The sequence below is a fragment of the Eptatretus burgeri genome, unplaced genomic scaffold (assembly GCF_056783735.1).
Source record: "Eptatretus burgeri isolate ZD-2024b unplaced genomic scaffold, Ebu_testis_v1 Ebu_testis_scaffold_58, whole genome shotgun sequence".
In the NCBI taxonomy this organism is placed as follows: Eukaryota; Metazoa; Chordata; class Myxini; order Myxiniformes; family Myxinidae; genus Eptatretus; species Eptatretus burgeri.
Window position 1 is genome coordinate 110,001 of NW_028222008.1, and position 15,000 is coordinate 125,000.

At 47.2% G+C, this 15,000-nt stretch overlaps 1 protein-coding gene across 12 annotated transcripts in view; it reads right to left on the reverse strand.

The window, feature by feature from the left end:
• LOC147007658 (uncharacterized) overlaps nt 1–14,746 on the reverse strand; it is a 20,368-nt gene extending 5,622 nt beyond the window's left edge. Inside the window, exons 1-5 of one of the 12 annotated variants that reach the window (XM_085866656.1) lie at nt 14,492–14,746; nt 12,820–13,014; nt 9,647–9,871; nt 4,957–5,181; nt 1,204–1,428 (exon numbers count right to left, since the gene is read on the reverse strand). In XM_085866656.1, the coding sequence (XP_085722782.1) occupies nt 1,204–1,428; nt 4,957–5,181; nt 9,647–9,871; nt 12,820–13,014; nt 14,492–14,498 (877 nt within the window). In that variant the 5' untranslated portion in view covers nt 14,499–14,746. The remainder of the gene's footprint in view (nt 1–1,203; nt 1,429–4,956; nt 5,182–9,646; nt 9,872–12,819; nt 13,015–14,491) is intronic. The other 11 variants (XM_085866655.1, XM_085866653.1, XM_085866650.1 and 8 more) reach the window with 11 other exon arrangements.
• Nucleotides 14,747–15,000: the final 254 nt, after the last annotated feature.

Sequence of the window (15,000 nt, forward strand, 5' to 3'; positions counted from 1 at the left end):
ACACACCAATCCCAACTCCTTCCAAAATTCCAGGTTTGCCTCCTGAGAGTTGCCTTCTGCATCCATCTTGTCTACCCCATGTGTCCTCTCCTGGTCCCCATTCATCCCAACATCCTTTTTGTCCAATTCTCCCTCTGTCTTGGCCTTCAACTCAACTGTTGATGTTTCTTCCTCTCTCGCTCTCTGCTGTACTTTTTGTCCTGTTGCGTCCTGATCCGTTCAGTGTTCTCACTCTTCCTCGAACCTTGACTATACAAACAAAGTTTTTTTTCTCTCGTCTTGCAAATAATAGAGACAATCCACCACTGGTTGACTGTGAATGATTATTACCCTGGTGAACGAAGGCGATGTTTTCACCCCGATCTGTTTGTCTGTGAGCAGGAAATTAAAAAAGTTTGTTGGACATGTTGGGGATGTGATAAGGACGAATTGATCCGATTATGGTGAAGATCAGAACCCGGATGGTAGATATGTATTTACTATTCCAAGTGATGCTTCATAATTGAGAGACGAGGCCAAAAACGAGACATGGCATATTTCAAAAAGTTAGGAACGAGTGATGACAAAACGAGGTGGATGAGTTGGTAAAGTGACACGAACAAGTCAATTCGATTTTGGTTCAGGCCTAGATTCAGATTTGACCTTTCAGTGGAACACAAAGCGTAAACTGCTCAGCCTGGTGGAGGTACCGAGTGCAGTTGTAGTTTAACAATATTTTCACCCTTTTCCTCATCTACCATTGTTCACATTCTTCCATATTTACTGAAAGAGAGTATCCACGAGCAGAGAGGGTGGGGTCCAGAGAGAGGGAGAGAGAGCGCGAGAGAGAGAGAGCGCGAGAGAGAGAGAGAGCGAGAGAGAGAGAGAGCGAGAGAGAGAGAGAGAGAGAGAGAGAGAGAGAGAGAGAGAGAGAGAGAGAGAGAGAGAGAGAGAGAGAGAGCGGGAGAGAAAGAGAGAGAGAGCGAGAGAACGAGAGAGAGAGAGAGAGAGAGAGAGAGAGAGAGAGAGAGAGAGAGAGAGAGAGAGAGAGAGAGAGAGAGAGAGAGAGAGAGAGAGAGAGAGAGAGAGAGAGAGAGAGAGCGAGAGAGAGAGAGAGAGAGAGAGAGAGAGAGAGAGAGAGAGAGAGAGAGAGAGAGAGAGAGAGAGAGAGAGAGAGAGAGAGAGAGAGAGAGAGAGAGAGAGAGAGAGAAGACCACAGCTCACCAGGATTCTTATAATTCCCACCAGCGGAAGTGTTGTGTTCCGCTTGTCGTACGCTCATTGGCCGCCAGGTCTGGGGGACACTTGTATCTTTGGTGAGCTCGGTGGCCTTCCACACTGATCTCTCATCTGGGCCATGTGGTGGTTTCTTCTGCCCCTCTGTCGTTGAGCCACGTGGCTCCTCCGGATGCTGATCTCCAATTTGGGCCACCTGGACGCTTGGCCCTGCTGAATGGAAATTTACACATCAAGCTGGATCACAGGCAAAACCAATCCCTTCTGCCAACTACTCTTTCCATGTTCCATGGTGTTGACACATTGCACAAATATATACTTTTCCCATCGCTCGCAAAGATAATGGTCTTGCACACTTCAGGTTGAGATGCCTGTTTACACGCCGTCAACCTCTTTGGCCTATCGACAGCCGACCCAACAATGGCTCCAGTTGTGAGAAGGCCGAATGCCTCAATTTTGTGTTTGCTTCAAAATCTTGTGTTCCCAACCTCTCTCTCTCTCTCTCTCTCTCTCTCTCTCTCTCTCTCTCTCTCTCTCTCTCTCTCTCTCTCTCTCTCTCTCTCTCTCTCTCTCTCTCTCTCTCTCTCTCTCTGTCTGTCTGTCTGTCTCTCTCTCTCTCTCTCTCTCTCTCTCTCTCTCTCTCTCTCTCTCTCTCTCTCTCTCTCTCCCTCCCTCCCTCCCTCCCTCCCTCCCTCTCTCTCTCTCTCTCTCTCTCTCTCTCTCTCTCTCTCTCTCCCTCTCTCCCTCTGTCCTTCCCTGCCATACCCAACTACTCCAGCACTCTGTTTATAGTTTTTGCAACTGAGAAGTTGGAGAAGTTTCTGGCAACCCTCTTTTCTGCACAGGGACTAGATGGCATCAGCTCATGTTTGCAAAAACCTGCTCTGCTTTTCTTGCACATCCTCTCTCTGCCTGATTCACCCTGTTGTTTGCCCTCGGTCATCTTCCATCTGCGTGGAAATCCGTCAACATCACTTCATTAGATAAAAAGGACAAAAAACCGACCCCCTTCACTAAAGACCGATAAGTTTCCAATCCTTAGCAAGGTCATGGAATCCATCATTGCAGTTGATATGAAAACCTTCTTTTTCTCCAAACAACCTCATCTCAAATCACCAATTTGGTTTCAGACCAAGTCACTCCACCTTGGACATGTTGCTTAAACTCACCCAACAATGGATGGAGGTCCTCAATGTGATGCATGAGATCATGGCCGTCTTTCCGGACATCTTGTGATTTTGATGCAATCCTGCATCCTGCCTTGCTCTCCAAACTCTCTGCGTATATCATCCAAAGCCAACTTCAATCTTGGATTCGTGACTTCCTCCACTCTAGTCGCCAACGTGTGGCTCTCAACGGAATCCTTTAATCTCCTCTCCTTGTCAAGGCTGGAGTGCCCCGGGGAAGTGTTTTGAGCCCAGTCTAATTCCTGATCTTCATCAATCATCTCTGTGACTGGAAAATCCTCTTTATCTATTTGCTGATGACTCCACCCTCTGCCGTGATATCCCTCATCCTTAAGACAGGCAGGCTGCAACTTCTTCCATCTCTTCAGACCTTGACAAAATCACAATAAGATCAAATACGTGGATCGTGTTTCAATCCTGACAAATCACACACTCTCACGATCTCTTTCCGAAAGGACTGTCCTGTAACCCTTCCTTCCTCCTTTCTCAACCACCCTCTTGAAGAAGATCAGTCAATCAAACTCCTGGGTCGCACAATCACCCATGATCTTTCTTGGGAAAACTACATTTCAAGGTTGTCCTCCAAAGTCAGCTGCCGACTGGGCATCCTCCATCGTACAAAGTCCTTCCTTGGCACACCTGAAGTCCTGTCCACCTGCAAGGTCCTCATCCGCAGCTTCATGGAGCACTATTGTCCCCTCTGGACTTGCTCCCCTTCTTCACATCTTGCTCCGCTTGACGAAGTGGAAACAAGGCCTTCAAAACCTCCCACGATGAAGCTGACTCGATCACTTCACTCTCACCGACAGGTTGCTGCTCTCTCTGTCTTGTACCACCTCCTTTCTGGTCTTGCTTCCTCTGCTCTTTCCATGCTTTGTAATCCCACATTTCTGCAGGGCCCACACGGTCCACCATCAACCACTTCTGGTGAAACTTCCTAAATCCAGGATTACAGCTCACCTCCATTCATTTGTTCTTCTTTATTCCCACTTGTGGAATCAACTTCCACATTCTCTTCAATCTAATTCTTCTTCCAGGTCTTCATGACAGCTGTTCACCACAATCTCAGATCGTCCCCAATCCATAACCATGATCTTTTCTTTCTGAATTAACTTCCTCAACCCCTCTTTTCCCCACTCCAATCCCGACTCCATCAAAAATTCCAGTTTTCCCTCCTGAGAGTTTCCTTCTGTATCCATCTTGTCAACCACATGGATCATCTAGTCGACCACATGCATCCTCTCCTGGTCCCCTTCCTCTCAACACCCTTTTTGTCCGAGTCTCCCTCTGTCTTGGCCTTCAACTCGACTGTTGATGTTCCTCCTCGCTCACTCTCTCTCTCTCTCTCTGCTCTTCTTTTTGTCCTGTTGTGTCCTGATCCATTCAGTGTTCTCACTCTTCCTCGAACCTTGACATTACAAACAAAGTTTTTTTTTCTCTCGTCCAGAACATAATAGAGACAATCCAACACCGGCCGAATGCGAATGATTATTATTATTACCCCGGTTGACGAAGGCGATGTTTTCACCCCTGTCTGTCTGTTTGTCTATGAGCAGGAAATTTAAAAAGTTTGGTGGACAGGTTGGGGATGTGATAAGGATGAATTGATTCGATTATGGTGAAGATCAGAATCCGGATGGGAGATATGGATTTACGATTCCAAGTGATGCTTCATAATTGAGAGATGAGGCCAAAAACGAGACACAGCATGGTATTTCAAAAAGTTAGGGACGAGTGATGACAAAACGAGGTGGATGAGTTGGTTCAGTGACACGAACAAGCCAATTCGATTTTGGTTCAGGTCCGGATTCAGATTTGACCTTTCAGTGGGACACAAAGCGTACACTGTTCAGCCTGGTGGAGGTACCGAGTACAGTTCGAGTTACCTCCACATTCTGCGAAAGGTTATGTATTGGTCGCTGTGTATTTATTTATTTGTGAATATGTGTGTGTGTGTGTTTGTTTGTTATTCGCATAACTCAGAAAGTATAAAACCAAATCGCTTGAAATTTGGTGGGATGATGGGTATCCAAGGAACATTTGATTAGATTTTGGGAGCGATCGGGTCAAAGGTCAAGGTCACGGAAAGGTCAAATTCGTATTTTTACCATAGCGCGGTCAATTTTGATCTAATTGGCATGCAACCGATGCCAAAATGTTCAGAATTCATTGCCCAATCTTGTGATGGGCGACATGACACAATTACGTCATTACCCTTGTTAGCGGTTGGGGGTCAAAGGTCAGTGGGGTCACGACCTTTCAAAATATGCGGTTTTTGTCATAACACGGTCAAATCAAAACCGATTTGCATGAAACCAACACCAAAATGTTCACGGTTCTGTTCACCCCACTCTCATGCCAAGAACAAAAAAGTAGCGGAGGCGAAGGTTTGCGCTCTACCGAGTGCCCATTCTCGTTTAACAATATTTTCACCCTCTTCCTTATCTACCATTGTTCACATTCTTCCTTATTTACTGATAGTATCCACGAGCAGAGAGGGTGGGGTCCAGAGAGAGAGAGGGAGAGAGAGAGAGAGGGGGAGACCACAGCTCACCAGAATTTTCATAATCCCCACCAGCGGAGGTGTTGTGTTCCGCCTGTCGAACGCTCATTGGCCGCCAGGTATGGGGGACACTCGTATCTTTGGTGAGCGCCCTGGACTTCAACACTGATCTCATATTTGGGACACGTGGTGGTTTCTTCTGCCCCTCTGTCGTTGAGCCACGTGGCTCCTCCGTATGCTTTTTTCCAATTTGGGCCACCTGGATGCTTGGCGCTGCTGAAAAGAAATTTAAGCATCAAGCTGGATCACAGGCAAAATCAATCCCTTCTGCCAACTACTCTTTCCATGTTCCATGCTGTCGACACCTTACACAAACACATACTTTTCCCATGTCTAGCAAAGATAATGGTCTTGTACACCTCAGGTTGAGATGCCAGTTTACGAGCCGTCAGCCTCTTTGGCCTCACGACAGCCGACCCAACAATGACTCCAATTGTGAGAAGGCCGAATGCCTCAATTCTGTTTGCTTCAAAATCTTGTGTTCCCAACCTCTCTGTCTCTCTGTCTGTCTGTCTCTGTCTGTCTCTCTCTCTGTCTCTCTCTCTCTCTGTCTCTCTCTCTCCCCCCCTCTCTCTCTCACTCTCTCCCTCTGTCCTTCCCTGCCGTACCCAACTGCTCCTGAACTCTGTGTATATTCTTGCAACTGCGAAGGTGGAGAAGTTTCTGACAACCCTCTTTTCTGCACAGGGACCGGACGGCATCAGTTCAGGTGTGCTATAAACCTGCTCTGCTGTTCTTGCACATCCTCTCTCTGCCTGTTTCACCCTGTTATTTGCCCTCGGTCATCTTCCATCTGCTTGGAAATCCGTCAACATCACTTCATCACATAAAAAGGACAAAAAACCGACCCCCCTTAACTAAAGACCGATTAGCTTCCAACCCTTTGCAAGGTCATGGAATCCATCATTGCAGTTGATATGAAAACCTTCCCTTTCTCCAAACAACCTCATCTCAAATCACCAATTTGGTTTCAGACCAAGTCACTCCACCTTGGAGATGCTGCTTCAACTCACCCGACAATGGATGGAGGTCCTCAATGTCACACATGAGATCATGGCCGTCCTTCCGGCCATCTGGTGCTTTCGATGGAGTCTGGCATCCTGCCTTGCTCTCCTATCTCTCTGTGTATATCATCCAAAGCCAACTTCACTCTTGGATTCGTGAATTCCTCCACTCTCGTAGCCAACGTATGGCTCTTAACGGAATCCATAAAACTCCTCTCCTTGTCAAGGCTGGAGTGCCCAGGGCAGTGTTCGAATCCCAGTCCGATTCCTGATCTTCATCAATCATCTCACTGACTCTGGAAAATCCTCTCTATCTGTTTGCTAATGACTCCACCCTTTGCCGTGACATCCCTCATCCTTGAGAAGGGCAGGCGGCCACTTCTTCCCTCTCTTCAGACCTTGACAAAATTACAAGCAGATCAAATACGTGGAACGTGTTTCAATCCTGACAAATCACACACTCTCACGATCTCTTTCCGAAAGGACTGTCTGGTAACCCTTCATACCGACTTTCTTAACCGCCCTCTTGAAGAAGATCAGTCAATCAAACTCCTGGGTCTCACTATCACCCATGATCTTTCTTGGGAAAACTACATTTCAAGCTTGTCCTCCAAAGTCAGCTCCTAACTGGGCATCCTCCATCGCATAAAGTCCTTCCTTGGCACACCTGAAATCCTATCCACCTGCAAGATCTTCATCAGCAGCTTGATGGAGTACTGTTGTCCCCTCTGGACTGGCTCCCCTTCCTTACATCTTGGTCAGCTTGACGAAGTGGAAACAAGGCCTTCAAAATCTCCCGCGATGAAGCTGACTCCATAACTTCACTCTCACAGACAGGTTGCTGGTCTCTCTGTCTTGTAACACCTCCTTTCTGGTCTTGCGACCTCTGCTCTTTCCGTGCTTTGTCCTCCCAGGTTTCTGCAGGGCCCACACGGTCCACCATCAACCCCTTCTGGTGAAACTTCCTAAATCCAGGATCACAGCTCACCTCCAATCATTTGTTCTTCTTTATTCCCACCTGTGGAATCAACTTCAACATTCTCTTCAATCTCATTATTCCCTCCAGGTCTTCATGACAGCTGTTCTCCACCATTTCAGATCGTCCCCTATTCATAACCATGATCTTTTCTACCTGAATTAACCTCCCCCGTCTCCACCACACACCATTCCCTGCTCCTTCCAAAATTCCAAGTTTCCCTCCTGAGAGTTTCCTTCTGCATCCATCTTGTCCACCCCATGCATCATCTTGTCTTCCCCATGCGTCCTCTCCTGGTCCCCATTCATCCCAACATCCTTTTTGTCCAAGTCTCCCTCTGTCTTGGCCTTCAACTCAACTGTTGATGTTTCTTCCTCTCTCTCTCTCTCTGCTCTTCTTTTTGTCCTGTTGCGTCCTGATCCGTTCAGTGTTCTCACTCTTCCTCGAACCTTGACTTTACAAACAGTTTTTCTTTCCCTCGTCTTGCAAATAACAGAGACAATCCACCACTGGTCGACTGTGAATGATTATTACCCTGGTGAACGAAGGCGATGTTTTCACCCCGATCTGTTTGTCTGTGAGCAGGAAATTAAAAAAAGGTTGGTGGACAGGTTGGGGATGTGATAAGGACGAATTGATCCGATTATGGTGAAGATCAGAACCCGGATGGTAGATATGTATTTCCTATTCCAAGTGATGTTTCATAATTGAGAGATGAGGCCAAAAACCATACATCGCATGATATTTCCAAAAGTTAGGGACGAGTGATGACAAAACGAGGTGGATGAGTTGGTAAAGTGACACGAACAAGTCAATTCGATTTTGGTTCAGGTCCGGATTCAGATTTGACCTTTCAGTGGGACACAAAGTGTAATCTGTTCAGCCTGGTGGAGGTACCGAGTACAGTTCGAGTTTAACAATATTTTCACCCTTTTCCTTGTCTCACATTGCTCACATTCTTCCATATTTTCTTGAAGAGAGTATCCACAGGGGTGCAAATTTACGGCCACCCGGTCGCCAATGGCGCCTAACTTTTGTGCTGGGCGGGTACCCAATACTGCCTTACCAACCCGGCTGGCGCATCACCGGTGATTCCTGTTATTTTGTGCAATTTGTACGAGCTTCTCTACTAGTTTTCTCAACTAGAACTACTGTTTTTGTCCGCAGAAATCCGTAGAAATTACCGGTAATTCTGCGGCGGCCATTTTATCTGTTTTCATCTCGTTCCATGTCATGCGATATTGTGCGAGATTTGACAGTTTGGAAGCATTTTCTCATGCCCAGGTTGGTTAAATGAGTGAATTTGGGTGAATGAGTGAGTTTCATGGGTGAGGTTGGGTTAATGAGTGAGTTTGATGGGTGAGCTTGGTTGGATGAGTGAGTTTGATGAGTGAGGTTGGGTTAATGAGTGAGTTTGATGGGTGAGGTTGGGTGAATGAGTGAGTTTGATGGGTGAGGTTGGGTTAATGAGTGAGTTTGATGGGTGAGGTTGGGTGAATGAGTGAGTTTGATGGGTGAGGTTGGGTGAATGAGTGAGTTTGATGGGTGAGGTTGGGTTAATGAGTGAGTTTGATGGGTGAGCTTGGTTGGATGAGTGAGTTTGATGAGTGAGGTTGGGTTAATGAGTGAGTTTGATGGGTGAGGTTAGGTGGATGAGTGAGTTCATATGTGATGTTGGGTGGACGAGTTCCCCCACCATTGTCCATCACCCACAACCCCCCCCTCCACCCCATCGTCCATCAGCCATAACCACCTCCACAACCACCCCATCACCCACAAACAAAAATGCCCCCCCCAGCACTACTCACAACGCCCCTGCCCCCCCCAATCACCCACACAAAAAAGGTCCCCCCCATCACCCACAACTTCCTCCTCCCTGCTTCATCCCCCCACCCCAGCCATAAAACTCACTCATCCATCCATCCATCCAACTCACTCATCCACTCAACCTCCTCCATCAAACTCACTCATTCTGCAAACCTCCTCCATTAAACTCACTCATCCCACCAACCTCACTCATCAAATTCACTCATCCAACCAACCTCATCCATCAAACTCACTCATCCAACCAACCTCACTCATCCAACCAACATCACTCATCAAACTCACTGATCCAACCAACCTCACTCATCAAAATCACTCATCCAACCAACCTCACTCATCAAACTCACTCATCCAACAAACCTCACTCATCAAACTCACTCATCCAACCAACCTCACTCATAAAACTCACTCATCCAACCAACCTCACTCATCCAACAAACCTCACTCATCAAACTAACTCATACAACCAACCTCACTCATCAAACTCACTCATACAACCAACCTCACTCATACAATCAACCTCACTCATCAAACTCACTCATCCAACCAACCTCACTCATCAAACTCACTCATCCAACCAACCTCACTCATCAAACTCACTCATCCAATCAACCTCACTCATCAAACTCACTCATCCAACCAACCTCACTCATAAAACTCACTCATGTGAGTATATTAAAAGTGTTTGATATAAAATTTGTGTCTTTTGTCTTTATTTTATCGGGAACGGGAGAAATTCTGCTGGGCCGGAAACTTTTTCTAGTCACCGGCCCTGCTGGCCGGTGGATACAAATGTTGATTTGCACCCCTGATCCACGAGCAGAGAGGGTGGGGTCCAGAGAGAGGGAGAGAGAGAGAGGAGGAGACCACAGCTCACCAGGATTCTTATGATCCCCACCAGCGGAAGTGTTGTGTTCCGCCTGTCGTACGCTCATTGGCCGCCAGGTCTGGGGGACACTCGTATCTTTGGTGAGCTCGGTGGCCTTCCACACTGATCTCTCATCTGGGCCATGTGGTGGTTTCTTCTGCCCCTCTGTCGTTGAGCCACGTGGCTCCTCCGGATGCTGATCTCCAATTTGGGCCACCTGGACGCTTGGCCCTGCTGAATGGAAATTTACACATCAAGCTGGATCACAGGCAAAACCAATCCCTTCTGCCAACTACTCTTTCCATGTTCCATGGTGTCGACACCTTACACAAATACATACTTTTCCCATGGCGAGCAAAGATAATGGTCTTGTACACCGCAGGTTGAGATGCCAGTTGACGAGCCGTCAGCCTCTTTGGCCTCACGACAGCCGACCCAACAATGACTCCAGTTGTGAGAAGGCCGAATGCTTCAATTCTGTATTTGCTTCAAAATCTTGTGTTCCCAAGCTCTCTCTCTCTGTCTGTCTGTCTGTCTCTCTCTCTCTCTCTCTCTCTCTCTCTCTCTCTCTCTCTCTCTCTGTGTCTCTCTCTCTCCCTCTCTCTCTGTGTCTCTCTCTCTCTCTGTGTGTCTCTCTCTCCCTCTCTCTCTGTGTCTCTCTCTCTCTCTCTCACTCTCCCTCTGTACTCACCCTTCCCTGCCATACCCAACTGCTCCTGAACTTTGTGGACATTTCTGCAACTGAGAAGGTGTAGAAGTTTCTGGCAACCCTCTTTTCTGCACAGGGACCGGACGGCATCAGCTCACGTGTGCTATAAACCTGCTCTGCTGTTCTTGCACATCCTCCCTCTGCCTGTTTCACCCTGTTATTTGCCCTCGGTCATCTTCCATCTGCTTGGAAATCCGTCAACATCACTTCATCACATAAAAAGGACAAAAAACCGACCCCCCTTAACTAAAGACCGATTAGCTTCCAATCCTTACCAAGGTCATGGGATTCATTATTGCAGTTGATATGAAAACCTTCCCTTTCTCCAAACAACCTCATCTCAAATCACCAATTTGGTTTCAGACCAAGTCACTCCACCTTGGAGATGCTGCTTCCACTCACCCAACAATGGTCCTCAATGTCACACATGAGATCATGGCCGTCCTTCTGGCCATCTGGTGCTTTCGATGGAGTCTGGCATCCTGCCTTGCTCTTCAAACTCTCTGCGTATATCATCCAAAGCCAACTTCACCCTTGGATTCGTGACTTCCTCTACTCAAGCAGCCAACGTGTGGCTCTCAACGGAATCCTTTAATCTCCTCTCCTTGTCAAGGCTGGAGTGCCCCGGGGCTGTGTTTTGAGCCCAGTCCGATTCCTGATCTTCATCAATCATCTCACTGACTCTGGAAAATCCTCTCTATCGATTTGCTGATGACTCTACCCTCTGCCGTGATATCCCTCATCCTTAAGACAGGCAGGCTGCCACTTCTTCCCTCTCTTCAGACCTTGAAAAAAATCACAATCAGATCAAATACATGGAACGTGTTTCAATCCTGACAAATCACACACTCTCACGATCTCTTTCCGAAAGGACTGTCTGGTAACCCTTCATACCTACTTTCTTAACCCCCCTCTTGAGGAAGATCAGTCAATCAAACTCCTGGGTCACACTGTCACCCATGATCTTTCTTGGGAAAAAGACATTTCAAGGTTGTCCGAGAAAACTCAGCTGCTAACTGCGCATCCTCCATCGCACAAAATCCTTCCTTGGCACACCTGAAATCCTATCCACCTGCAAGATCTTCATCTGCAGCTTGATGGAGTACTGTTGTCCCCTCTGGAGTTGCTCCCCTTCCTCACATCTTGCTCAGCTTGACGAAGTGGAAACAAGGCCTTCAAAATCTCCCGCGATGAAGCTGACTCGACGAGTCGATCACTTCACTCTCACAGACAGGTTGCTGGTCTCTCTGTCTGGTAACACCTCCTTTCTGGTCTTGCGACCTCTTCTCTTTCCGTGCTTTGTCCTCCCAGGTTTCTGCAGGGCCCACATGGTCCACCATCAACCCCTTCTGGTGAAACTTCCTAAATCCAGGATCACAGCTCACCTCCAATCATTTGTTCTTCTTTATTCCCACCTGTGGAATCAACTTCCACATTCTCTTCAATCTCATTTTCCCCTCCAGGTCTTCATGACAGCTGTTCTCCACCATCTCAGATCGTCCCCTATCCATAACCATGATCTTTTCAACCCGAAATAACCTCCCCACCTCTCCACAACACACCAATCCCTACTCCTTCCAAAATTCCAGTTTTCCCTCCTGAGAGTTTCCTTCTGTATCCATCTTGTCAACCCCATGGATCATCTTGTCTACCCGATGCATCCTCTCCTGGTGCCCATTCCTCCCAACACGCTTTTTGTCCATCCCTCTGTCTTGGCCTTCAACTCTCCTGTTGATGTTTCCTCCTCTCTCTCTCTCTCGCTCTCTCTCTCTCTGTGCTCTTCTTTTTGTCCTGTTGCGTCCTGATCCGTTCAGTGTTCTCACTCTTCCTTGAACATTGACTTTACAAAAAAAGTTTTTTTTCCCTTGTCTTGAACATAATAGAGACAATCCACCACTGGTTGATTGTGAATGATTAATACCCTGGTGAACGAAGGCGATGTTTTTACCCCTATCTGTCTGTCTGAGCAGGAAATTAAAAAAGTTTGTTGGACAGGTTGGGGATGTGATAAGGATGAATTGATTCGATTATGGTGAAGATCAGAATCGGGACGGCAGATATGTATTTACGATTCCAAGTGATGCTTCATAATTGAGAGATGAGGCCAAAAACGAGACATTGCATTATATTTCAAAAAGTTAGGGACGAGTGATGACAAAACGAGGTGGTTGAGTTGGTAAAGTGACACGAACAAGCCAATTCGATTTTGGTTCAGGTCCGGATTCAGATTTGACCTTTCAGTGGGACACAAAGTGTAAACTGTTCAGCCTGGTGGAGGTAGCGAGTACAGTTCGAGTTTAACAATATTTTCATCCTCTTCCCTGTCTCCCATTGTTGACATTCTTCCTTAACGACAGAAAGAGAGTATCCATGAGAAGAGAGGGTGGGATCCAGAGAGAGAGAGATGGGGGGAGGGGTGGGGGATGGGGGGAGAGAAAGAGTGAGAGAGAGAGACAGAGATATCACATCTCACCTGGCTTTTCATAACCCCCACCAGGCGAGGTGTTGGGGTCCCCCTGTCGTACGCTCAATGGCCGCCAAGTGTTGGGGGTGCTCTCATCGTTAGCGAGCTGCGTGGCCTTCCATCTCTCATTTGTCCCAAGTGGTGGATTCTGTGGCTCCTCCATCTGCTTTGCTTTCATTTGGGCCACTTGGACACTTGTCGGTTCTGAATGAAAATTTAAACAACAAGCTGGATCACAGGCAAAACCAATCCCTTCTGCCAACTACTCCTTCCACGTTCCATGATGTCCACACATTTCACAAATACATACCTCTCCCAAAGCCGGCTGAGATCCCCCAAGCACGGGGTGACGCTCGTTTCCGATGGAAACGCGAGACATACATGACCCTGATTCATATTTAATGGTGGGGAATGTTACAGCAGGGTCCACACAGCCATGGAAGACCAAATTTCGAGTTTTCCAGGACCTTCAATAGAAATGATTTATTTAACAACTGACATTGGAATTAAGTTCAAGACGAAGAATGAAACTTCCTTTGTTTTCTGTTATTCCATTAAATATTTCAGTAACTGGAAACAACCTTTCTTTTGGGAGCAGATTTGTGGGGAGAGAAGGAATCGTGGGGGAGGCGTGGTTAATAATCCCCAGTGGCTACGACAGGGGTCAGTAAACCACTTGCACTGTGGCACGTGTACAGGCAAAGATCGTCATCCTCCCCGAAGTGTGGGTAGTGGGGGGGGCGGATTTTTTTTTAAAAAAAATTGTGCCCATGACCTGACCTTGGGTACTACAAACACGTATGGAAAATTTGATGGAGATCGGGCCAGCCCTGTTTTTCTCTATGATTTTCAGACGTACACACACACACACACACACACACACACACACACACACACACACACACACACACACACACACACACACACACACACACACACACACACACACACACACACACACACACACACACACACACACACACACACGTACATTCAGAGAATATAGTCGGATTCTATAAACGTACAGCATGTATATCTGCAGACAAAACATACCAGCTTAGCATGTTGTACCACAGAACCATTCCAAGTTGTACCATTTGTAGCATTAATCAATCACCAGCTTCTGTCGCGTGGGTTGCCCACATGGAGTAAACTGTAATTAACAATTATCCTCATTTTCATTAAAAAAAAACAAAAAAACAATTTGAATTCAACAAATGCTCTCCACAGATGAGGCGGACTTCCGGTCTCCGGTAAAACCCTCGTTTTCTCCGGGCGGGTCCGTTCCCTCTCACCTGTAACCCTCGGATATCATGTGTGCGGTATTGAGCGAGACGTTGCGTCGTGCACTGGAACGTACCCGAGCAGTACGTCATCAAGAGTTTCCTTTAAATCCCGAATGGATGACGAAGAGGACTTATTTACGCATTTCAGGCAACAATGTTGATTTCATCAATTTAAAAAGTGTTTTCCACTTTGCATATGTTCCCTGAGTCGACAATTACTCCAAATAAACTGCACCAGGTGTGTCCTCTTTACATGACCTTGGCTTGGGCGACACTCGGAAGTCGACGTAACCACAAAAGGTGACGTGCACAGGTACATGCTATTGTACCTCTATATGCTATACGACACAGGTACACGTCATTTAATTCCCTCTTTGATTCCATTTCAATCTCACCTTTCATCAGGTTGAAATCCACGAGCCACGTGTGCGTCTCCTTGTCGAACTGTTTGAACAGGGTGCACACCTTCGAGTTCAAATACGTCTTCGTTAGAGGACCATCGACGGGCTGTCCCGATAGCGTGGACGTGGCGGTGGTCCTGCATCGGAGTGCCTGCGAACACGGACTGGTGATGTGACCCTCCTGATCGTCAGGAAACCGTTACACAACTTGCACAAGACCCTCGAGAGCTAAACCAGGCTACACCACACCTGGGGGGGGGGGGGCGAATCGTAGTAAAATATGCGATTTGGTGTCTGTCAGTCCATGATACATTCGGCCGTTACTTACGCAATGTGAATTAAACTTGCCAGGGTGACTCGGGGTCACACGAGGTTGGAGCGACTCAATTGGCCCCCCTTCCCCAAGAGGGGTTTCCACTTTGGACGAACTCTATGTTTAGGTGTATAAATAGCTTATCATGGCGTTTCGTTGGTAACATCCACAGGAAGTAAAAAAATTACAA